The sequence below is a fragment of the Eulemur rufifrons genome, chromosome 17, assembly GCF_041146395.1.
Source record: "Eulemur rufifrons isolate Redbay chromosome 17, OSU_ERuf_1, whole genome shotgun sequence".
NCBI classification, from domain to species: Eukaryota; Metazoa; Chordata; class Mammalia; order Primates; family Lemuridae; genus Eulemur; species Eulemur rufifrons.
The window spans coordinates 51,191,546-51,216,089 of NC_090999.1; the positions used below are offsets into that span (position 1 = coordinate 51,191,546).

At 35.2% G+C, this 24,544-nt stretch overlaps 1 protein-coding gene across 1 annotated transcript in view; it reads right to left on the reverse strand.

Moving 5' to 3' along the window:
• The window catches only part of AP3B1 (adaptor related protein complex 3 subunit beta 1), a 225,457-nt gene that overhangs the window by 27,657 nt on the left and 173,256 nt on the right, over nt 1–24,544 (reverse strand). Inside the window, exons 23-24 of the mRNA XM_069491985.1 lie at nt 13,694–13,925; nt 9,096–9,180 (exon numbers count right to left, since the gene is read on the reverse strand). Coding sequence (XP_069348086.1) covers nt 9,096–9,180; nt 13,694–13,925 — 317 coding nt within the window. The remainder of the gene's footprint in view (nt 1–9,095; nt 9,181–13,693; nt 13,926–24,544) is intronic.

A 24,544-nucleotide genomic window follows, 5' to 3' on the forward strand; every position in this document is an offset into this window, starting at 1 on the left:
CTCTCTGTAGAGGTCTTTCACCTTCTTAGTTAAATATTTTCCCAGATATTTTATTTTCTCTGTTGCTATTGTGAAAGGTATTGAGTCTTTGATTTGAGTCTCAGTTTGACTGTTGTTGGTGCATAGGAATGCTACTGATTTGTGTACCTTGATTTTGTAACCTAAGACTTTGCTGAATTTACTCATGAATTCCAGGAGTCTCTTGGCAGAATCTTTGGGGTTTTCTAGATATAAGATCATATCATCAGCAAAGAGTGATAGTTTGACCTCTTCTTTCCCCATTTGGATACCCTTGATTTCCTTTTCTTGCCTGATTTCTCTGGCTAGGACTTCCAGCACTATGTTGAACAGAAGTGGTGACAGTGGGCAACCTTGTCTGGTTCCAGTTCTAAAGGGGAGTACTTTCAATTTTTCTCTGTTTAGTATGATGTTCTCTATGGATTTGTTATATATTGCTTTTATATTTTTCAGGTATGTTCCATCTATACCTATTTTGTTCTGATTTCTTATCATAAAACGGTGCTGAATTTTGTCAAATGCTTTTTCTGCATCTAGTGAGAGGATCATATGGTCTTTGGTTTTGCTTCTATTTATAGATTTGTGTATGTTGAATCACCTTTGCATTTCTGGGATGAAGGCTACCAGGTCACGGTGGCTTTTTTTGATGTGCAGCTGAGTTAGGTTTGCTAGGATTTTATCAAGAATTTTTGCATCTATATTCATAAGGGATATTGGTCCGTAGTTTTCTTTTTTTGTTGTGTCTTTTCCTGGTTTTGGTATCAAGGTGATATTGCCTTGTACAATGAGTTGGGGAGGATTCCTTCTTTCTCGATCTTATGAAATAATTTCTGCAGTACAGGTACCAGCTCTTTGTAGGTCTGGCAAAATTTGGCTGTGAAACCATCAAATCTGGGACGTTTTTGTTGGAAGATTTTTATTGCTGCTTCAATTTCGTTACTTGATGTTGGTCTGTTCAGGAGTTCTATTTCTTCCTGAGCCTAGGGAGGTTGTTTCCAAGAATTTGTCCATTTCCTCAATGTTTTCAAGTTTACGTGCATAGATATTTTTATAGTATTTAGAGATGATATTTTGTATTTCCATGGTATCAGTTGTAATATCTCCTTTTTCATTTCTGATTGAGCTTTCTCAATCAGAAATGGGTCCTTTCTTTTCTGTTTCTGGTTAATCTAGTGAGAGGCTTGTCGATTTTGTTTATCTTTTCAAAGAACCAACTTTTTGTTTTATTAATCTTCTGTATAATTCTTTTATTATTGATTTCATTTAGTTCTGCTCTGACCTTAGTTATTTCTTTTCTTCTGCTGGGTTTGGCATTGGTTTGCTCTTCCTTTTCCAATTCCTTGAGACAATGCATTAGATTATTGATTTGTGATCTTTTTGTTTTTTGGATATAGGCATTTAAGGGTATGAATTTTCCTCTTAGAACTTCTATTGCAGAACCCCACAGATTTTTGTAACTTGTGTCCCCTTTGTCATATAGTTCAAAGAATCTTTTGATTTCCATCTTAATTTCCTCCTTGACCCAATAATTATTTAGTAGTAGTCTGTTTAATTTCCTTGACTTTGTGTAGAGTGTTTCTATTTTAATTGATTTCTAATTTTATTCCAGTGTGATCTGAGAAGATACATGTTGTAATTTTTATTTGAGTTTGTTGAGACATGTTTTGTGGCCTAGGATGTGATCAATCTTAGAGAATATTCTATGAGCTGATGAGAATGTATATTGAGTAGTTTTGCAGTAGAATGTTCTGTAATGTCTGGTAGCCCATTTGTTCTGGAGTCCAAGTTCATTGTCCTTTTATTTATTTTCTGCTTGGAGGATCTGTCCAGTTCTGTCAGTGGGGTGTTGAAGTCCTTGGCTATTATAATGCTGCTGTTTATAATTTTGTTTGGATCAAGTAGGGTTTGCCTTATGAATCTATGCATACCTGTGTTAGGTGCATAAATATGTAGGATTTTTATGTCTTCTTGTTGAATTATTCCCTTCACCATTATATAATGACTATCTTTGTCTTTCTTTACTTTTGTTGATTTGAAGTCTATGTTATCTGATATGAGAATGGCTATACCAGCTTTCTTTTGGTTTCCATTTGTATGGAATATTTTTTTCCATCCCTTCACCTTGAGTCTGAATGAGTCCATGTGGGTTAGATGCATTTCCTGAAGACAGAAGATACTTGGCTTGTAATTTTTTTTAATCCATTCAGCCAGCCTATGTCTCTTCAGTGGGGAGTTCCAGCAATTCATATTTATTGAAAGAATAGATAAGTGGGGTGGATTTCTGTTCATCCTGTTGCATAGAACTTTATTCTTTTGTTTTACCTCTTGAGCCATTGTGGTATCTGGGCTTTCACCTTTAGCTTTTGGGCGATTTTACACTGGTGGGTGTCTATTTGTTGATTCATGTATAATGCAGATCTGAGTACTTCCTGCAGTGCAGGTCTAATTATGACAAATTTCCTCAATATTTGCTTGTCTGGGAAAGATTTAGTTTCTCCATCAAATGTGAAACTTAGTTTTATGGGGTACAAAATTCTAGGCTAGCAGTAGTTCTGTTTAAGAAGATTAAAGATGGGGGCCCGCTCCCTTCTGGCCTGTAAGGTTTTTGCTGAGAAGTCTGCTGTTATTCTGATGGGTTTTTCCCTTTTAGGTCAGTTGTTGCTTACATCTAGCTGCTTGTAGAATTTTCTCTTTCATTTTGACTTTGGCCAGGTTGATTACTATGTGTCTTGGAGATGCCCTATTTGCTATGACTCTTCCCAGAGTTCGATGACCATCTTGTATCTGGATGTCTGGATCTCTGGCGATACTAGGGAAATTTATTCAGTAATTCCCTCAAATAGATTTTCCATGCTACTTCACCCTCAGGGATACCTATAATTTGTGTGTTTGTTCACTTCACATAGTCCTATATCTCTCTAAGTGATTGTTCTGCCTTTGTTGTTCTCTTCTGTGCCCCTTTAAATGACTGAGTGAGCTCCAGATCCTTGTCTTCAAGCTCTGAGATTCTTTCTTCTCCTTGGCTTAATGTCTTGCTGAAACTTTCTGCTGTGTTTTGAAAATCCCTGAATGACTCTTTCATTTCTTTAAGTTCTATTATATCTTTCCTAATTGTGTATAGTTATTTAGTGACTTTTTCATTCATTTCCTGAAATATTTTTGGGGCTTGTTTTTGTTAATTTTCAACTTTCTCTTCGATTCCATTCATCTTATTTGCCATCCATATTCTGAATTCCATTGCCGTCATTTGACAATTTCCTTGTAGTTGGAGTTCACTGCTGTAGCTCCATTGTGATCCCTTGGGGGTGTTGATCTGTTTTGATTTTTCAAGTTGCCAGTGTTCTTTTGCTGGTTTTGTCTCATCTGAGACCTCTTTTCTCATTTCAGGGCTAACAAGTTTGCTGGAAACTCTCCTACTTATTAGAATAAGGGGAGGTCACTAGAAGGTACTCTTTTTTTCACCCCCTACTCTGGAATTGTGACATGTGGGAGAGGGCGCAAGTGCACTAAAAGCCTGTAATGCAGCTGTTCTGACTCATTCTGTTTGCCTGTGATTGCCTCTGCTCTAGCCCGTGCTGAATGCTGTTAATGTTGGGCTTTGGGCTGTTCACCAGATAGTTGTAGAATGTTGGGAGCTGGGCAAGGCCCTCTTCACTAAGGCTGGTGTTGTGGGGATTGCTCTACCCAGGTTTTCCCCACAGAGTTAACAGCAGCAGTTGGATGCAGTTGTCATGGGTTCCCGGGTTATGTGCATTTGCTCAAACAAGGTCACAGTGTACTGGTGGCTTGAGGCTTGGGGGTCCCTGGCAGGGCATTGGACTTTGGAGCAGTTCTTCTGGCCCTGCTGCAGTGGTGGAGTCTTGGGGTCTAGGTGCAGTGCTGGAGACTTGGGAATAGTGTCTTGGGCCTGGTGGGGTTCTGGAGGCACAGAGGCGGAGCGTTGGGCTCTGGGTTGAGAGCGTCACAGCAGGAATTGGGGAAGAGCCAGAAGCAGAGCTTCTGAGCAAGGCCAAGGAGCCAGAAACAGGGCCATGCAGATGGTGGGGATGATCCAACCTGGAGGGCAAGGTCAGGGCCAAGCAGGCACGAGGGAGTTGGGGCTTTGGGGGCAGAGTTCGGGCAAGCAAGTGGCAGGCTGTTCTGCAGATTCAGGGGTCCCCTGGATGCCAAGTCGGGTGGGCAGAATTCAGTTCTGGTGGCCCAGGAACTGGGGAGTTATCCACTCCCTACCCAGGACTTGCTGAAGCAGTTGCCCAGAGCTTCTTAGGTTGGAGCCTGCTGCGCCTCAGTCAATGTCCCTTCTCACCTCCCATTGTGCTCCAGGGGAGAAGTGATTGGGTTCAATTAACTGGGTACGGCTCAGGGAAGCCATAGTCAGTCCACTTCCTCCCCAGCCCTGTGTAGACCTGGCATGGTGCACCCAAGAGTTCAGGATGGCTTTAGCTGCTGCCCAATCCCCACCACACCTGTTGTCTGGTACAATGGCTCTGCACAGACTCCAGGCAGGTCACCGGCCCAACCAAGCAGAGGTCTGTGGAGGTGGTGGGAGCCATCTTGCAATTCAGTTCACACTGCACCAGTGAGCCTGGTGCCCCAGGGCTCTACGTTACTGTTCCTGTGCGTTCTCTGATCTTGTTATATATACATCACCCCATCCCCCCGACTTTTTTTCCACTCTGAGTGTCCCTGTTGCTTCTCTGTGATTTCACGATGCTGCTTCAGAGAAGACCGGTCTGTATGTAGGCAGCTGCCTGTAGCTTTCACTTCTTTCCTTAGGAGTGGAATGCTGACAGGCTGCTTCTAGTCCGCCATTTTTTCCCCCTCAGGATGTGGGTTTGAGTTTTTCTTCTTCATCCTGTTTTGCTGTTGATGGGCCTTTTCAATCTGAAGGCTTGTGCATTTCTTTTCTTTGGGAAAATGTTCTTCTATAATTTATTTTTAAAATTATTTCTTCCTTCCATTTTCTCTTTTCTTTCCTTCCAGATCTCCTATTAGATAAACTGATCCTTTTAACTTTTCTTTCCTATTCTGTCTCTTTGCCTTTTTCCTTCTATTCCAGTTGATTTTCTTGACCCTTTCTTCTAGAACACTCTAAATCTGTATTCAGCTGTGTCCATTCCATCATGCATTTACTGAATTTCTTTTGGCATTATATTTTTATATTTCCAAGAATACTTTTAAAATTTTCTAGTTGTTCCTTTTTCAAAGCAGACAGTATATTCTTACTTTATGGATACAGTGTTCTCTTGATCTATTAGTTATAATTTTTAAAAATATCTTTTCTCTTTTTTAAACTGTTTGCTCCCTTCATGGTAAGTGGGTCTTTGTATTAGCTGCTGTTTTCCTTCAAAAGTTTGGTCATCCTAAGTTGTCCATTTATATTTATAATGAAGGACTAGGCTTAATACACATAGCAAGTTCTGCTACCTATTCATTATAAGATTTTAGACCAGTTTCTTAACCTTCGTATGCCTCAGTTTACTCATCTATAAAATGGGGTAATAATACTTATAGGATGATAGATTAATGATCTAAAAAAAAACATTAAAAAAAATATTGGCTGGGTGTGGACTTTGGGAGGCCAAGGCAGGAAGATCGCTTGAGCCCAGGAGTTTGAGGCCAGCCTGAGCACCATAGTGAGACCCCATTTCTACAAAAAATAAAAAAACTAGCTGGGTGTGGTGGCACATGTCTGTAGTCCCAGCTACTTGGGAGGCTGAGGCAGGCAGATTGCTTGAGCCCAGGAGTTTGAGGTTGCTGTGAGCAATGATGCTACAGTACTCTACCCAGGGCGACAGAGTAAGATCTTGTCTCAAAAAAAAAATTAATAATAAAACTTATAGTATTTTTGTGAGAATTAAACAAACTGATACATCTAACACAAGTGTTCAGAACAATGCCTACCTAACACACTGTAAGTACTTGATAAATGTTAGTGATTAGTACTACTATGAGTCACCTTTTCCTCAGGTGCGCAGACTGAGTGGGTGAGATACTGACTGATTGTATGGACACGAAGTTGGAAGGCATGTGGGCAATGGCCTTTCCTCTCCACCAACAGATTTAAGATTGGTTTTACTCCAGATGGAACTGCATTTCACCTCATCTCTGACCATCCGGCCTCCTTCACCCTTCACACAAACTCAAACCTGCTGCGCATTCTTGGGTTCCCACATCTACACCAAAAATCTTTCCCAGGCAAGTGGTTCATTTTCTTTGCAGTGCTTTTCTTAGGTCTCAAGTTAAATGTGTCTGTTGCCTGATGCTAGGGGTAAGGTTGGAGAACTGGGGGTTAGAAGTAGTTCTTTAATTCTCTGATGATCGTCTTGACTTTTCTTTTCACTTATTCATTGTGTACTTGATATTCTGTCAGATTTGCTTTTACCATTATAAGCAGTTTTCTCCCATGAGTGTTTTGCCTTGCGATTTTTATTTTCTCTGATATTGTTTATTTGCTCTTATTTGCTTTCTAGCTATCAATAATTTTTCACAATTTCTGGTAAGCTAATGACATTCTTTCTTATTCTTTTGGCATTCATTCTCTTTTAAAGAATGTATTTTCTGTCTTTTGATGGATTTTTGGACAAAAGAAAGGGTGAATACAAGTGCTCAGCCCTCTAACTTGTGCCAAACCATATTATTTTTCATACTGGTTAATGCATTCATACCTGCTAATTATAAGGATGAGGATCTGTTTATGCACTGCATCAACTTTTGGAGAGATATATTTATGTATGCCATGCACCTATTCAGTCTCAATAAATTTAATCAAGAACTTAATTTGATAACAATTTAAAATGCAAAGCAAAAAGGAGATATTAACATTTACCAAATATCCATATAACTATATAGCTTTATGTAATAGTTCTGTCTATATCTATTTATGTATAGATATAATGATATAAAATTAATCTGGAAGCTAAGGTAGGATCATTTTATTCTCATTCCTTTTCTTCTAATAAATAGAAGAGTACCTGAAAGGCTTATAGTACATGTTTCTGAAGGCTTCTGCATTTCTGAAGGCTTCTTATCAAATATACTTATTACCTATAATTTTATGTATCGATTTGTATAATATATTTCAAAGAAAAAATTCAATATCAGCCATTCTTGCTTTTTTTTCTTTTTATTGAACTACAGCACATCACTAAGCAAAAAGTGCTATTTACTATGCAAAAGGTACAGTCAGTGATTGGCATCTAAGACCAATTGATCTACCCATTACCACACTATCTCCCTACCCCCACTAGCACTACTATGAAGCTATTGATTTAAACACTGTCGATCGGTTTCCATTTTCTGATTTTGGGCAGGCCAATTAAGAAAGTGAGTAATTGTGATTACACTGCTTCAGGATCAATTACATTTGATGCAAGACAAAGTGCTCTTTTTGGAACATAGAAAAAATAATTTTTGATCTAGCATGCTTTTGTGCTTAATAAAATCTAAAATAAATAACTAATTTATACCTTTACAACAGAAAAACAATAATGTAAATGCTTAGAATAGCTAAGACTATTTTCTATGTGAAATATTATTTTCCTAAAATTAGTTTAAAAGAAATGGAGAAAAAAATTGCTCATACACACTTCCCAACATAAGACAAAAATCAAACACTACCTGCATATTTATCCCTAAAGGGACTTAGTTAACTGTAAAAGACAAAATGCAAATCATGTCCAATGGACTACAAAGGAGGTCTTTGTAATAAAAATATTGGGGGAAAACCCCTAATTACACAGGAACCAAAAGGTTCTTTACATAAATTGATAAGAAAAAGGAATTTTTTTAGCTTTTAATTTTGGTCTAACTTGGTACATAAGCTTTGTCATTGGGTTCACATTGTCCAAATCATTAAAATGAATATACCTCTGGTGTTGGAGGCAAATCTATTTAGAGTGATGTTACTCATAGTCTGGTGTTCAGCAATATTGATCTGTGTTGTTTGTCTAATAGAAAAATAATAAACAATTACTAGGCAATGTTGGGAAAAGTAATCAGTTTTTATATATCACTAATATAGCAGACCTCCCAAAACATAAAGGTGATGATCTGCATAAAATCAATGTGCTATGCTACATTGCTTGTATTTATCACTGCAGGTTCTCGGGAATAAAAAGTATAATATTAGGCCTGAATCACTGGTAAACTGAAAAGGTATACGAAAATGAAAAGTTCACTATATCTAATCTATAAATCTATTTTAAAATGTCTACTTCTAAAACCTGAAGATTTTTAATCATAAAAAATTCTGTTCTAACCTGGCTAAAATTTAGATAAATAAAATGTCTCAATTCTTTTTAGAATAAAAACAAAGCAACTTTAATTCAAAGTAACAAATTGTGCCCTATATCAGAAAAATAAAAAAGAAAAGAGTTCAAGGATAATACTCAAAGACGTATGAAGATTGCATGTACTAAATTGTACCAATTTGCTAATAGCCTTTGAATTTCATCAGAAGTGTATAAAACATTATATAAAAACAGTAACAAAAAAATCCAATCCTAAAGAAGCTCTTTTGAAGAGTATTCAGCTATGTAACCTTTGCCAACTGCATAAATGTTCTTTTGATTTTCATTAAAAGCAATTTGTAAATTAAAGTAAAAAGGAAGATAATTTATGGGTTTTAGGTACTGGCAGTATCAATAATATCTCACTGAAGAAGTTCAAGATAAGATATATGATGATTCAAAAGACATCTTCTCTGGGTCTATTCAATAATATTAAAGTTTTTAATTTCTCCTGGATTTTCCTCATGGATTTTCTCATAAATTTTCCAAAACTGTAGAATTAAGATAAGTAAATATTTACTTAGCAGTATCTTCTTTCTTTAACCAAAAAACTATGAATTTCAATCACATACGGCAGACAGTAATGCTAGGTGTGTAATAAATATTAAAAATACACATACTGCACACAATTTATACAACTATTCCATGGCAAGCTAAACATCGTCAAAGCAAAATACATTTGTTTAAATGTTTTGTCTTTCACAGAAAAAAAGCTGTTGAAAGCGTAGTGTTTTATCTGCTATCCATTACAAGTAATATAAAAAATAGAAGAACAATTGAACTTACCACAACTGGAAACTGGCAGTCTGAGTAGAATCACAAAAGTCAATACCCATTGAAACAGTAATGGATCCCTCAGGCTCAAGAGAGTCTAGGAAATGAGATAATTTAGACATGAAAACACGGAGAATGTGAAAAAGAGGCACACTAAAAACTGAAAATGTATGTAATGCTTGTAGTTTGATTAAGACAATGAAATTTAATGATGGTTTATAAGAAAAATTTCAAACTGATAATATCAAAGCAAATTATAAAGTAACCTCAGTATTCTGCTCGAAGGTTTTCTTTTTCACAACTTAATTCTGTACATACTCCAATGAACACATTATATCTATTTAATTCAGAAACACATACTTTCCTGAGAAATTTCACGATTTCCATTATTGTCTCTATAGGAATTGAGAGTGAGATGGAAATAAATGTGCTCCTGTTTGTTACACCTGTAGTGGACTTTGGGATCTTAAAAGAGATTAGCTACTTAAAACTCAAATGTTTATTCTAGATCTAAAAAGTAATTTTTAAACAATGTTCCTAATTTTTAATGGAAAAATCCTAAATTTAAAAATGCAAATTAAAGCAAAGTTGGAAGAAAAAATTAAGATGTACTCAGAAATTAACCAAAAGAATTGGCATTATTGAAACCAAAATAAGGCTAACTGCATTATTTAAAACATTACTGAAATAAAACTTACTGACAGATTAGATTATCTTGACAAAACAAATAATAAAAGGACATTTTATAGGTTGGAATTTCTGAAGCTTTATCTATCAACTAAGTATGGGAAATAACTATACCAACATTCAATATAGTATAGTACTGTTTTATTTTCAGCTAACCATGACAAAATTTAAGGCGAACAACAACAGAATTTCATTCTTCTTATGATTCCAAAGTTTGGCTGTACCTTAGAATAACTAAGGAGATTTTAAATGTGAATATATATATTTTTATGTACAAACTATGCACTTTTTATTTCCACTTTGCCCAAAATCTTCAGTGTAACTATAGCCATACCATACAACAGCTTTATATTTAGCTTTATTTACTCTGCATACATCTTGTCACATGTAGTTATCTTTTAGCAAGCACACTTCTAATTCAGTAGACTGTGACGATCCTAGGTCTTGTTGGTAAGTATGATTTGCCATTTAATACTAACCACGGCAGAGATGATGGTACAGTTGAAATAATAATTCAGTAAGTTTAATATATTAAGAATTATGTTTATGTCTCATAGGCTCAATGAAGATTAGGCATTATGAGAGAGCACTTGTTTGATGCTGATTTGAAAATGCTATTGGTTTGCTCAGTGGTATATGTATGTTGGTTTGCTGATTCTAGTTTGAATTTCATTTGTTTATAAACCTAACACTTACCAGGATGCTGGTTAAATACCAGAAGACTTGCTGCAAATATACTTATTGCAAATATACTTATACTTTGGCAAATATACTTATTTACAATAGGGTAAAAAAAAAATGTGTGTGTATGTGTGTGTGTGTATATATATGCCACAAAGAATAGCCTTAAACTCTCTGCACTGTATTCAGTGACTTTGTATTAACAGTCGACAAATTTGAATTCAGCTAAGATTTTACTAGTTATTGTACAACTGTCACATCAAAGTAGGTGACATCCTATGTGATTTCATTTTTCATTATTAATGATGAAAATAATTAATCATTATTAATGATTAATGCAAAATATATATATATGTGCTTAATGCCTTCTTCTGTGCTCTAAATATACTGGGGTTTGGTCTCGTTTGTATCTGACACCACATTGGTAGCAGATGCCATCATCTCCAAAACATGATGGCATTCATGATTTAGATCTCTCTTCATCATGTATCCTTGTATTTCATTTGACAAAGTGACAGCTCTCAAGATGCCTTGTTGATAGCACTCTTTGACACTGTTTGATACCATCTTCAGTCTTAAGGTAATTAACTCTGAGCTTAGTGCCATCTTAATTCTGGAGAACAGTTCGTGATCAGTGGCATGTTTTATTATATAGATGCTTTAAGAGCAAAGTGATCAGCATAAAATTATTCACTTAATGTATTTTTATAATATTTGGAGCCTGCTAAATTGGGAAAGCTTACTGAACTAGGTGACTATATTTGGACAATTCTTCTAGATTTGCTGTTATATACTTATGATGGCTATGTAGAAGGCTGAACAATACTGGCTCTATTACACCACATCATTAATAATGAAAAATGAAATCACACAGGATGCCACCTTCTTTGATGTGACAGATGTATAGTAACTAGTAAAATCTTAGCTGAATTCAAATTTGTCAACTGTTAACACAAAGTCACTGAATACAGTGCAGAGAGCTTAAGGCTATTCTTTGTGCCTTAAAAAAATCTCTTATATATTTGGTCCCTTTGGGAAAAAATGGCACACTATTCCTAAAATTCTTGCAACAATCCAGTTGCATGCTAAAGGCAGGGCCAAATCTAGACAAAAATCATCACATATTAAAAAATAGACAAAAGTAAAACAGATTGCTGACAAGAAAACTGCTGGACTCCTTAATGTACATATGTACTTAACAAATAAAACAAAAATCTCACCTCTCTTATTTCACAAAAACATGAAAATGTGGTATTTGTTGCATTATTAAGATGTTTTTGGAGGACTGATTTACATATATCATAATCTATAACTCTACTGTAAACTATTGGTAATAGAGTGGTATTATACACAAATACATACCACCCATGGGAAAGAACTCAGTATCTTGAAGGAATTCAATAAATGCAAACAAAATGAATGAAACATACAGTCATAAAAATTTGTCTAAGAATGAAAAAGAAAAGCTTATAACTAGCACTAAGGCAATGGTATACATTCATATTTTATTTCTGTGTTAAGGTCATACTGTGAAATTTATTATATTTATTTCTTCTATTCTACATAGGCCAACAAAAGGTCAACTCATCAACTCATTATGCCGGCTCAAAGAAAAATTAATACTGTTCTACTGTTCTAACCTTTGGATAACATTTTCAACCTTCAGACAATTCATATATTAGCCGCTTGACACTTCTTAAACTAATTTTTTTAACTAGGTAAAAAAGGCTGGATTACAAGCAATAAAAAAGAACACAAATTTGGATATTCTATAATTCCTTGGCAATATATTAACTTTACAAACTAATTAAATAAAAATTAGGATAAGTTGTATTCTTTAAATTGTCTTAACTATCAAAATACTAAGAAAAGATATTAAGTGGATTCTGAAAACAGCTTACTTCAACTCTACCTTTCTTTTCTTTGGTTGCTTATAAAACTTTACCAGGCTTTACTGATCAGAAATTGTTCTATTCCTTTGAGTAAAAATATAACACAAAGAATGACTTCCTTTACTGAATGACTCATGAAAATACAGGAGAGAATTCAGCAATGCCAAAGAGCTCAGATGAAGATGAAGAAAAATGGAATAGTGATGTGAAATAATGAGTAAAGAAGGCCAATTGACCAAATTTGAGTTCATGCTGGTCAAAAGGCTTTGTTCACCTGAACTATTATATTGTAAAAGGTAGCTATCTGGAGCATTCTGACTGTAACATTTGGAGGATACAATGACACACACCTTATATCACTTTTAAGTGAGGTTTTGCCTGAAGCTTCTCTCAACTAAACCTTAGGACTGTCTCTACTTACCAAAAAACAGAAAGAATAGAGATAGACATTCTAAATACTATATTATGTCAAATTCAAAGTAAGACATATGATTGTTACACTTAATTTTTAAAGGGTATTTTTTTTTAGCAAAATACTTAAAAAATGCAAGGGGGATGATAAATGGCCACTGACACTTAGCTGGGAAGACAGTGTGACACAATGGGCACAGAGGCAACTTGCAAAGCACAGGCTGCAACAATAGCTGTTGTTGCATGTGGGAATGAAGGACCAGTACTGCCATATCTTATGCTTTCTTCTAAGGAAAGTGAGATTTCTTTTTTTAAAATGTAAAAACATCTTGATTTTTAAATGATGGCAACAGATTAAAAATATTTAAAAACATGATATGGGTAAATACCAGTACTGTACTATGGGCTGTTCTATATTCTGTACATAGAGAGGAAGACAAGCAGAATAATGTACATCCTCTCAGGCTTTGCTCCTTCCACTTTTTAATTTATGGAACATGAAGGGAAACAGGAAAGGGTCTTGAGATACGGGAGCATGGTATTCAAAAAGGCAGACTGATTTTCTTGCTTTTAATACACAATAAGCCACCTAAAATCATGAAGGGAATAAAGCTGACCAGGAAGAGAGGTGGGGGAAGGTGATGCAGATACGCAAAATAGGATGACAATTTTGATTCTGCAGATCCATCTTTCATCACTACTGGTATTACTATTGCTGGGACCTGATTCACTAAGGGCAAACAAATATATTTATCTTGTATGATAAATTCTGTTTATAAACGGAAAACATATATAAAGTATGTTTATATGAGTATACTAATAGTCAATAAGATAAATTCTATTTTACCTTTTTACTAAAAAATATTCTCTTTTGCTTTTAAAATGAACACATTTAGTTATCAAATATAGTTAAGATTTTAAATGAGAATTAATACTTACCTATTGGATTAAAAACATGCATTTGCATGCCTACAGGAAGTTTCTTTTCCCCTATGTGGATATTTTCTATCTTTTGATCTGTAGTATTATTCAATGTTATTTGTACAGAGACCATCTTATCACCAAAAATGCAAGGCTGTCTCGGAAAGTAATAATCGGCAGCTAGTCCTTTTCCACTCATTCGATGAAGCAGCACATGAGTTTTCATTGGTACAAAGACAGGAGTAGAGACCTATTGCACACAGGAAAAAAAAAATGGTGAATTAGTGAATAAAGTTATTAATTCTTTTAGAAAATAAGAAAACATTTATGACATTTAATTCCTGGTTTCTCTAAAGTATCATATGAGTCACAATAACAGTATCACACACATAGGTCTTAGTCAGAAATGATATAAAAATGTAAAGCAAATGTCCTCAAAATGATATTAAATTTTTTCTGTACTCTGCATGCATATATTAAAATATTTTGACAATATAAGCCTAATGAGAAGAGAATAATTTCAGCTATTAATATATAAATATACTTAATTTTTTCAGAGTTTATAAACTTAGTTGCTTTCCTAGATACTCTATATTTGGCTATCTTGCTAATTTTCTTATTAGTTTTAGCAGTTTGTCAATTGAGTTTCTTGGGTGTTTCAACTATAAGATAGTATCATCTACCAATAATGGACATCTGTACCTTCATTTCCAATCTTGACGCTTTGAACAATTTTTTGCTTCAATTTCTTTCACCATAAACTGAAGACCATGACCTCCAGGTTAAGGTGGTTTCTTCCCTTGCTTTAATTATTAAAAAGATCTTTCCTACTTTGAGATCAGGTACGATTCACTCACATTTTCTTCTAGACCTTTCATGGTTTCAATTTTTTAATTCATGTGGAATTGACTTAGGTATACGTACTCTATATTTAATTATTTTTCTCCAAATATTGAAGCAATTGTCCCTACATGATCTAATGAATAGCCTTTCCTCAATGATTTGTAAATGCAGACATTCTAATCATTTATGTACTAGGAGACATTTCTGGGCCTCAACTGATTTGTTAAACCAGTACCACGTTGTTTTATTTCTTATAGCCCTACAATATAATTGAATTATTTCATAAAATAAATCTTTCCACATTTTCTCCTCAATATTTTCTTGGTTAATCATCTGTTTATCTTTCCATTGAATGTTGGACTCTATTCTTCCCTCAGTTTCATTTTGATTGGAATCACAGGCAGCATATTAAATGAAGAAACACTGTTCATTCTAAAACCATGTGCTAGCCATCTTTCCATTCAAAGTCTAAGTATTGCACATTAGGCTTGACCTGACATGGGCACGCTTTTTTAAAAAATCAATTTGTAATTAAACAGGCCTAATCAAGATTTTTTCCCTAACAAGTATGCTCTCCCAACTAGGTTACCTATTACAATTGTGAGAGTACATATCAATCTTAACATTAAACATGTTCACTATGCCACTCACACCTGATATTAAAAACTTAGTAATCTCAATAACTTAAAATCCAACAAAAATCTAAGTTAAATATATACAAAATGATAAATAATGCCTTCTAACATCATTTAAACACAGTATTCTTTCTCAAAAAGCTCTTTTAAGTATGGGCTATTAAAAATAATCATAAAAATTTACAGGAGAGTTTATTTATAAAATATAATAAACGGCTAAATTTTAAATTTTGGTTATATAAAGTAACGGGAACAACTGGTCTATTCATTCTATGTTAGCTTTCTGATGGTGTTAACGACAGTCTAGCATTTTAAGTTTTCAAATCACTTTCATTTCTAAGCTTGGGTTCTTTTCCTTAAATAAAAATTATTTTCAAAACTTCTGTTTCAATGCTCACTCTAAGTCCTACTATCATCATGAATTCTCAGATTAGCATAACCCAAGATAGCAATCCTTAGCAGTGAACACTCACTCAAAGATATACATCTAAATACACAAAGTGTATGTACATACATGTGTGTATATATATACACATATGTGTTAATATATATTTATATTCAGCAAAAAATCCTTTTTCAACATAAATTCCCATGCCACTGAGGCTATGATAATCAACCTTAAACACAATCTCTTAACTGGCTAATTATATTTTTCAGTATCATATGTCTATTCCCTTAATTAGATGGTTAGCGCATGGGAGACAATGACCAGGTCTTACTTTTTTTTTCTACATTGTTCCAGAGACTCAGTTGTGATTAAATCATCAAATAGGTGTTGTGGCTAGTTTTATCCTGTGGAAACTCATAAGAGTTTAGGCTATATATAATATGGGGAAAGAATGCCAAAACCATAATCTAAAAGGGAGGACTATTTGAAAGTTGGAGAGAGGCAAGAGTAGAGTAGTGTGGGCAAAGTAGAACAGAAGCAAGGGTTTGGTTCACAAGTAGCCAGAAGTAGTAATCTAAACATCACACAAGGAGCTTAGACGTACGCCTTTAGTCATTTAAGAGAAATTAATAAGTCTTGGTTAATTTACTACTGATTCTCTTTCTCAGTCTAATACTTGGACACATGATCCAAACATTTGTTTTTTTCTACCTTCTCTCAAAATTCTGCAGCTTTATATAATTGTTAAAAAAGAAGTTAAGGGATGTATAAAGGAATAAAAACAGTAGAATTTTCTCCACTCATTCTTTCCACACTGAACCAAGTACAAAGTAAGAAGCATTCCATAATGAATTCAACATCTAATAAAGGCCCAAGGCCCTCCTTGAAAATCCTCAAAGGTTATCTGTGATAACACGGAGAGGTCTATGTACTCTCTTCCACAATAAACAGGATCATAAATGACACTTTGTGATAATAGCATATACTTGTTAAACTACAAAAAGGGACTAAATGAAAGTGTCTGATTGCTTTTTTACCTTTGTTTCCTAAGTACATACAAGTAATCTTAAGCCAATCTTCTCCAAAATCTAGATAAACTACATACGTGATACTTTGTTAAATAAAAACAGTGGTTTCCATAAATCCTTCAACTATTTCCATACATAATACACTTAATCTGAACAGAAAAGCGAGACTTTAGTACAATATTTTGCACATCAGATACCTATGTTCCAGAAATATATATAAGATCTGTGGCTGTTTATATTCTAAGATGCTAATTGCAAAATGGCTTTTCTGACTTCACATTTTATAGATATCAACAATTAGATGTATAAAAAAGGTAAAAGGTACATTAATTCCAGCTTGAGCAAGAATGAAATCCTATCTCTACAAAAAATACAAAACTTAGCTAAGCATGGTGGCACAAGCCTATAGTCGCAGCTATTTGGGAGGCTGAGGCAGGAGGATCACTTGAGTCCCCAAGTTTGAGGTGCAGTGAGCTATGATGGAGCCACTGTCCTCTAGCCCAGGTAACAGAGAGTCTGTCTTAAAAAAAAAAAAGGAAAAAAGAAGAAAAAGTACATTAATTATTAAATGACCTAGATTTGGACTGTGAAAATAAGGGTTTAAGAAAAAAGAAAGAACTTTAACAAATTTAAACACAACATCTAGGGCAATGGTTGGGCAAACTAGAGCCCACAAGCCAAATATGGCCTGCTGCCCATTTTTATCAAGTTTCATTGGAACACAACTGTATTTCACTTCATTTACATATTGTCTATGGCTGCTTTTTTGCTCTACAATGGTGAGTAGTTGCAATGCCGAAAATATTTAATATCTGGTCCCTTTACAAAAAAAGTTTGCTGACCTCTGATCTAGGAACACAAATGTTACATCCTTCCCACTCTAATCTCCTTCCCTTGCTGTTGCGGAACAAGCCTCGCTACAGGTCTCTCATTAACAACTTTGCTCCTGAAACTCTTTTCAAGGATGTTTGTATAGCAAACAGCCTTTGGAAGATGGAGATAATACCTCCTCTTGGGGCAGGTGATAGATTTGTTTGTTGTCAAGAATTATAAAGATAAAATCTTCTTCTGGGGCAAAGGTTGGACAGATTTGCTAACAGCCCCTTATAAAAGCCTGGAATATTCAGGTTCCTCTCCTATAAGCAACACACTGCATGTACTAGCATCACTTGGCCTTCATCATGTGGGAATCGGGGTTCAGAGAAGTGCAAATGATGTTACTTTGGCTACTGCTATTGCTGTGAGTAATAAACTGTCCTTTGTCTCTGACCTAGGAGTCTTGTGTCTTCTACCAGTATCCACGAAATTGTTGCAGGTTAACTTGTTAGCTTGCAAACAGGGTAACATCTCAGACCCCTTACAGTTCTTGATAACCATTTCTTTTTTTGTCATTCAATAATTCTCAGAGCCACTTATTTCAAACAGCTAAATTAACAGTTAGTAAGACCATCATATACAGTTGTACAGTGACATCTGACTGAAGGGGTGGATAGGAGCTAAAAATCCAGTTTGTATTCCAAAGGTGGCTTTTTTGAAATCTGCACAATGGTACCATATTGGCTGTCTTTGCTAATGAGAATATAGCTTTACATGGCAGAGACTGCATTTTTCTTTTGGCTTTCCTTCATGAAAGTCCATGTTATGACTTGGTTAATTATTTCTATGGGTTTCTGAAGTATCATGAAATGTTCTCATAGTTGACAACAAAGCATTAAGTCCTATGACAATGAAGAATAAGAAGAATCCAGTGTTTCAGGGTTGCTTTTGTTTGTATCAAGACTAAGTGCTGGTCTTTTGAGGGAGCTTTGCCCCCACTGCTTTACACTGCAGTGGTTATGTGTGGGACAGTCTGCCCAACACACTCCACTATTACCTAGAAACCCTGCCACGCTCAGTATTTGATGGAGCTGGCGTGTTCTGATGCCACCTCATGACCTGGCCACAGTTAACCGCTTCAGGAATGGATACCTGGCACAATGAGTGTCTTTCCTAAGATTTTTGGATTTGGGACCTAAGAATTTCAGCCAGGCTCTCTCAAGTGGCTAAAATTCTGAGATTTAAAATTCTAATGTTGGGGGGGAAAGGCAGTACATGGGCAACGTATGTAACCTGAAATTCTGTATCCCCCATAACAAGAAGATGAAATAAAAAAAAAAAAAAAGAAATTAGTGAAACACTAATGAAAAAGAAAAAAAAAATAAAATTCTAATGTTGTCTGTGGCCACATTTCCCACCACGTTGTTCAGTGAGAAAAAAGAATAAAGTAAATTTCAAAGAAGAGCATAGATAAAAGATAGAAAGACCAGCTGGTAACTTTGGTCTGGATGGTTCTTGAGTGCTAGACATAGTCCCACATATTCCCGCCCTTGCTGAAGCCTGGTTTTCCTTCCTGTAATTTCTTTTCTTTTCTTTCCTTTTCTTTCTTTCTTTTTTTTTTTTTTTTGCTTAAGCTAGTGCAAATTGCGTTTCTATCATTTATCTCCCTGACCCTGCCACGGATTGGGATTAGTCAGATTTCAGGACACTAATTGGAGGGAGAAATAAGCTTGTAATGGAAGAATATGCTCTCTTGCCCCTCTCTGTACAGTGGCGGTAGGTAGAAACTATGAGATCAGAGACTCAGGTTTGGCCTTTGATTAGACTGAACCATATCTATCTGCCTTATCTGTAGGTCAAAAACAGTCAAATTATCAATTCCATATGGTTCGGTAATAACTTGCTTTGGTTCAAGGCTACTTAAGCCTACCTTCAACAGAAGAGAAGACTCCTTGATAAACTCCATCCTAACTCACTGGAGTTCTATGTTGGGATTGGAGGGCAAGGCCCACACTAGTAACAAAGTACTAGTTTGCCTTTCTTTTTTTCTTTTTTTTTGAGACAGTTTCACTCTGTTGCCCGGGCTAGAGTGCAGTGGTGTCATCATAGCTCACAGCAACCTCAAACTCGGGGGCTCAAGTGATCCTCCTGCCTTAGCCTCCTGAGTAGCTGGGACTCCAGCTGGGGCTCCACAATGCCTGGCTAATTTTCTATTTTTAGTAGAGACAGGATCTCGAACTCCTGAGCTCAAGCAATCCTTTTGCCTTGGCCTCCCGCAGTGCTAGGATTACAGGCGTGAGCCACCGTGCCCAGCCTATTTTGCCTTTCTTTGTCCTCTAACCCTAAGTCTCTCTTGGACATTTGGGGGAGAAAGGCGGTTATGTGAAAGAATTAGGTATTTCACAGCCCTTTGTCCTTTAAGAACACCATTATTTCAAACACAGAGTAACCACTAATCATTAATTTTTAATTCTTCTTTCATCTAACTAACATTTATTGAATTAGTTGTGCCAACCACTGTACTGAGGAGTATGATACAGAGACAAAGTATCCCAGTCCTCAAGATTATAGTTTAGCTAGGGAGAGCTAAGTAAATCAACCAGTGTGATAAATGCCATGACAGAGTTAGGCTCAGTGGACTAGAAGAACACAAAAGGTATAGCTGACATCTGAGGGAGAGATCAAGGAAAGAATCCACAGTTATATGAATGAACTAAGTAAAGTCTGGCTACTTCTATCTCCACTGTTACCATCCTGGTCTGAGCCACCACCATTTCTCATCTGGATTATTCCAACAGCCTCCTAACTGGTCTCCTTGCTTCTACTTCTGCATCCTACTCAACACAGACTGAACTGCTATGTTGAATCTATTCTGAACAGAGTAGCCAGAATGAGTCAGTTAAAGTTACATCATGTCACTCCTCTGCTCAGAACCCTGTAATGGTTTCCAATTCTCAGAGAGTAAAAGCCAAGAATCCTTAGAGGCCTAGAAGGCCTCACGTGGCCAGGCTCCCTGTGTCTTCCTGATCTCATTTCCTATTATTCTTGAACCCACTGTTCACTCCACTGCAGTCACCCTGACTTCCTTTCTATTCCTTGCATATACCGATAATGCTTCCACCACAGGCCCTTGGCACTGTTTATTCCCTCTGCCTACAACGCACTTTCTCCAGATGTGCACATGGTTCAATTCTGATGTCTTTGTTCAAACGTTACCTTCTTCATGGGGTTTAACCCATTTGTGTGTCCCCCTTCTGATTCCTTTTTCTTTCTCCATAGCCACATAATACCTTCTCTGACATAATATATGTAATTTACTTATTTATTATGTTGATTCTTCCCATCTACTCCCCATTTTTATGCTCAATGTATAAAACATAATTTTATCATTTTTCAGAACTCAAAGTATAATTTTACTATTTTAAATGAATATAGAGATTTGCAAATAATATACCTCTAGTGTTGGTCATAACTATATTCAATGCTGAGCACTCAGTTATAACACTCTACCCCAAAATACTACAGCCTTATAGGAGCACACAATGGTGATAAGTGGAGATTATCAATATCAATATTTGTTGTTTGTCAGATATAACTTGACTTGAAATTTTCTATTACATATAATTGCAAACATTTGGAAAAAATATCATATTTCTTCGAGGCACTCACAATGAACAACTTATTCACTAGAAGGACTTCTATAATACAAACACTAATTCTCAAAATGTCTAGTTTCAGGTATAAGCATTATTTTAATGAAACTTGTATAAACAGAATAAGATGAAAGACAACGCTTGAAAACATTAGTTTTGATTTAATTGTTTAAAAATTTAGCTGCATTATAAGCAAATGATATGGGTCATCTTCACTATGATTCTCGAGGAGGTAATTAGTTCAGTAACTACAGTAACTCTAAAATAAAAAGCCTCCCCCAAGAGTTAACAGAACAAAAAGCATCGAGTAACAATGAGATAATCCTCTACAAATCTTTACACAGCATATGTTTAAATAATAAAAGTCGTTTGTGTACCTTTAGATGGTTTATGAAAATAAGCAATCAATTCTGCAGATACAACATTATTTCTAAAGGAAATCTATGTGACTCATGATGCCTGTAGATACACAGAGACAAACCACACATATTTTATCAGTTTATTACAGTAAGCAAATAAGCGTGGAATGAGAGTGCACATAACTGTCTACTTAGCGCTTACTGAAACATTTATAAGAGCTGTTATCTCCCTAATAACAGACAGACAGCGTGCAATTTTAGAGAGGAGAAAAGCTTCATATTTTTTAACACTTCACTAAAAAGTAACTGAAGAGTGTAAAATGAAAAATACTCTGTGCAGTTAGCTGGTAATGGACCATATTATCAACTCAAGTTAGATTTATAGGATACAAACTAGTCACTAATAGTTATTTTATGACATAGCATGTCTGCTTTTTCTGAGATTATTAAGATTAAAGTTGTAAAACTTCTTTTGAACATAGCTGTTCAAAATGATTGAATTATAAAATTTAAAATGAGATTTGAAAAATAAAACATGGAATATCAAGTGTCTTAGAATAAACCTTGTTCAGCATCTGCATTACTATTTCCAAAATGACATCTCCACATAAAGCTTTATGAAAACAATGTTTTCCAACCTTTTATGCTTTAATCCATATTCAGTTAATCAGTCATTAAATATCATCAATCTATTCTGGTTTTGAATTTCAAAAACATGAAGATCTACAGTATATAAAATGCTCTTTGTATCTAGTTTTGTTTGTCTTATTTTACAGCAGTGTCTATTTAGACATATGATTTATAAAAACAATGAGGTAAGAAAATAGCTATAAACAGAGATACAGCTTCATCTTTAAAACCAGTACTTTTAAACCAATGTATGTCTCAACTGATAACAGTTGTAATGCAGAAGGCCACAGTATTGTCTTCTTTACCCTGTAAATTGTAGAAATCATTATTTTACCTTCAATCCACTGCATTGAGCCTAGTACCTAGCATAGGATTAAGAAAAAGTAAACAGCAAATTTGCTTAACTCTTACCTGTAAGAATAGGCTCAAAGAAATATGTGACTTTTCTAGCAAATATTGCTTCAAATAAATCGTTTTTAATCCTAAAGATAACTTCTTCCTTATGTATATAAATCTAGATATTCTAGAAAATAATCATGATAATTTCTCATGTTTTAGTAATCAGTACACATTATAAAAAACATGAGACTTTCTTATCTCTTATTTTGGTAAAATCAATGTATGTCAAAATATATATTTGCAGAAAGATCTGAACACATAACAAACAAACATTTAATGAGCATCTTAATTCATACATGGTGCTAAGCAGGTACCAGCAAACTGCCTGTAGGTCAAATCTGGTCCATTGCCTATTTTTGTATAGCCTGTGCACTAAGAATGGCTTTTTCATTTTCAAATGGCTCAAAAATCAAAAGAAAAATATTCGTAACATTAAAATTATATTAAATTCATATTTCAGTGTCTATAAATAGAGTTTTATTGAAACACAGACACACTCATTCACTTATCTATTGTCTGTGGCTGTTTTTGTACTACAGTGGCAGAGTTGGGTGGTTATGGCCTGCAAAGCCGAAAATATTTACCGTCTGGTTCTTTACAAAGTTTGCTGAACCCTGGTATAGGATATATTCAATTTACATTAGTTTTGAGATAAGGAGGAAATTATAATATCACATTTTATCTGTAAGCTTCACTGTCAATACATTCAATACCTTTTATAAATCTGAAGTCCAGAATGATGCATATATATTTTTTATTTATCACTTACATGGAAAAATAGTACCAGAACCATGGATACAGATACATTATACTATTCACAGATATTTTCTACTATTCTTTTTTATATTGCTTTTCTGACTTTTCATTTAAGGATACTAGTAAAAACAGACTGAGTTTGATTTTCAAAGTGTTCAACACAATTTTTCAATAACGTTATAATGACTTCCATTAGAACCCAAAACATTATTACAGAAGCACAAAACAATTATGTATTGTGTTGCTATTTGACACATGTGATAATCATTTGATCTTAGTAGTTCTATTGCTTTTTCATTCACAATATCAATGATATAATATCTTTAAAAAGTTAGTCTCTTCTCCCATCATAACAAAGCTCAGAACCTTGGCATTATCTTTGACATCCTCCTTATTTCCTTCCAATAATTAATTAGATAAGTTTTCTGTCTCTTGTATTCACTTCCTCTTTTCTGTCCCTCTACCACCGGCTTGGGCCATCTTCATCGACACTTATGAAATTTTTTAATCTTTTCTTTTTTTCAAATTGCAAAAAGTATGATAGGCACAAGTAAGGAAATAAGTTAAGATTTCAGAGTTGAAATAAAAGGATGTACACCTGAGGTTCAGGGAAGGTGAAGTTATTAGAGGCTGTGGGGTCACATATTGCCAGGTTGTTAATATGAACACTGAGGTCTTCCAGGATGATGGTGACCTGCAGAGATTATTTATGAGATGCGAAGATCTTCACCGAATGTGGGTAAGTGATTAAAAGATCCAAAGAGAAGAATGACAAAGGGAAGAGGGCACAATAAGATGGAATGGTCCCAGAAAAGTAAGGTATATGAGCATGAAAACAGAATGGCCTGAAAGGAACAGTTGTGGAGCTTCGCACAAACAATCCTACTGGCAATAATGATTTCGTCCAAGACAGAATTATAGGCCATTATGAGTGAGGTCATGCTGAAAAGATATACCATAGGACTTCCAGATCCAAATGGAGATTCTCAGAGAAAGGCTAGGCTAGGTAATAGTACTTTACAAAAGTGTGTGAGGGAAAGTGTTGTCTGTTCTACGTATTTCAGAGATGGGACAATTGCTTCTAAAAGCTAGCTGTGCGACCTTGCATTTCAGTAAATTGGGACTTAGGCGACATGGATCTTATCTAGATGAGTAGAGATAGGAAAAGAAGTACATTTTAGTTGGTGTACAAATTGGAAAGGGAGTTTTATTATGAGTATGTTAATATTAAGTCACAGGCCCCTCTAGGGATGCTTTTTGTGACTGACAGAAGAGAAAAGGTTCCTTACACATCACAGATGCCAGTCCCAAGTATCGGAAGTTGTGGAGAAATTCGTGACACAGGGCAAGGATGGGAAAATG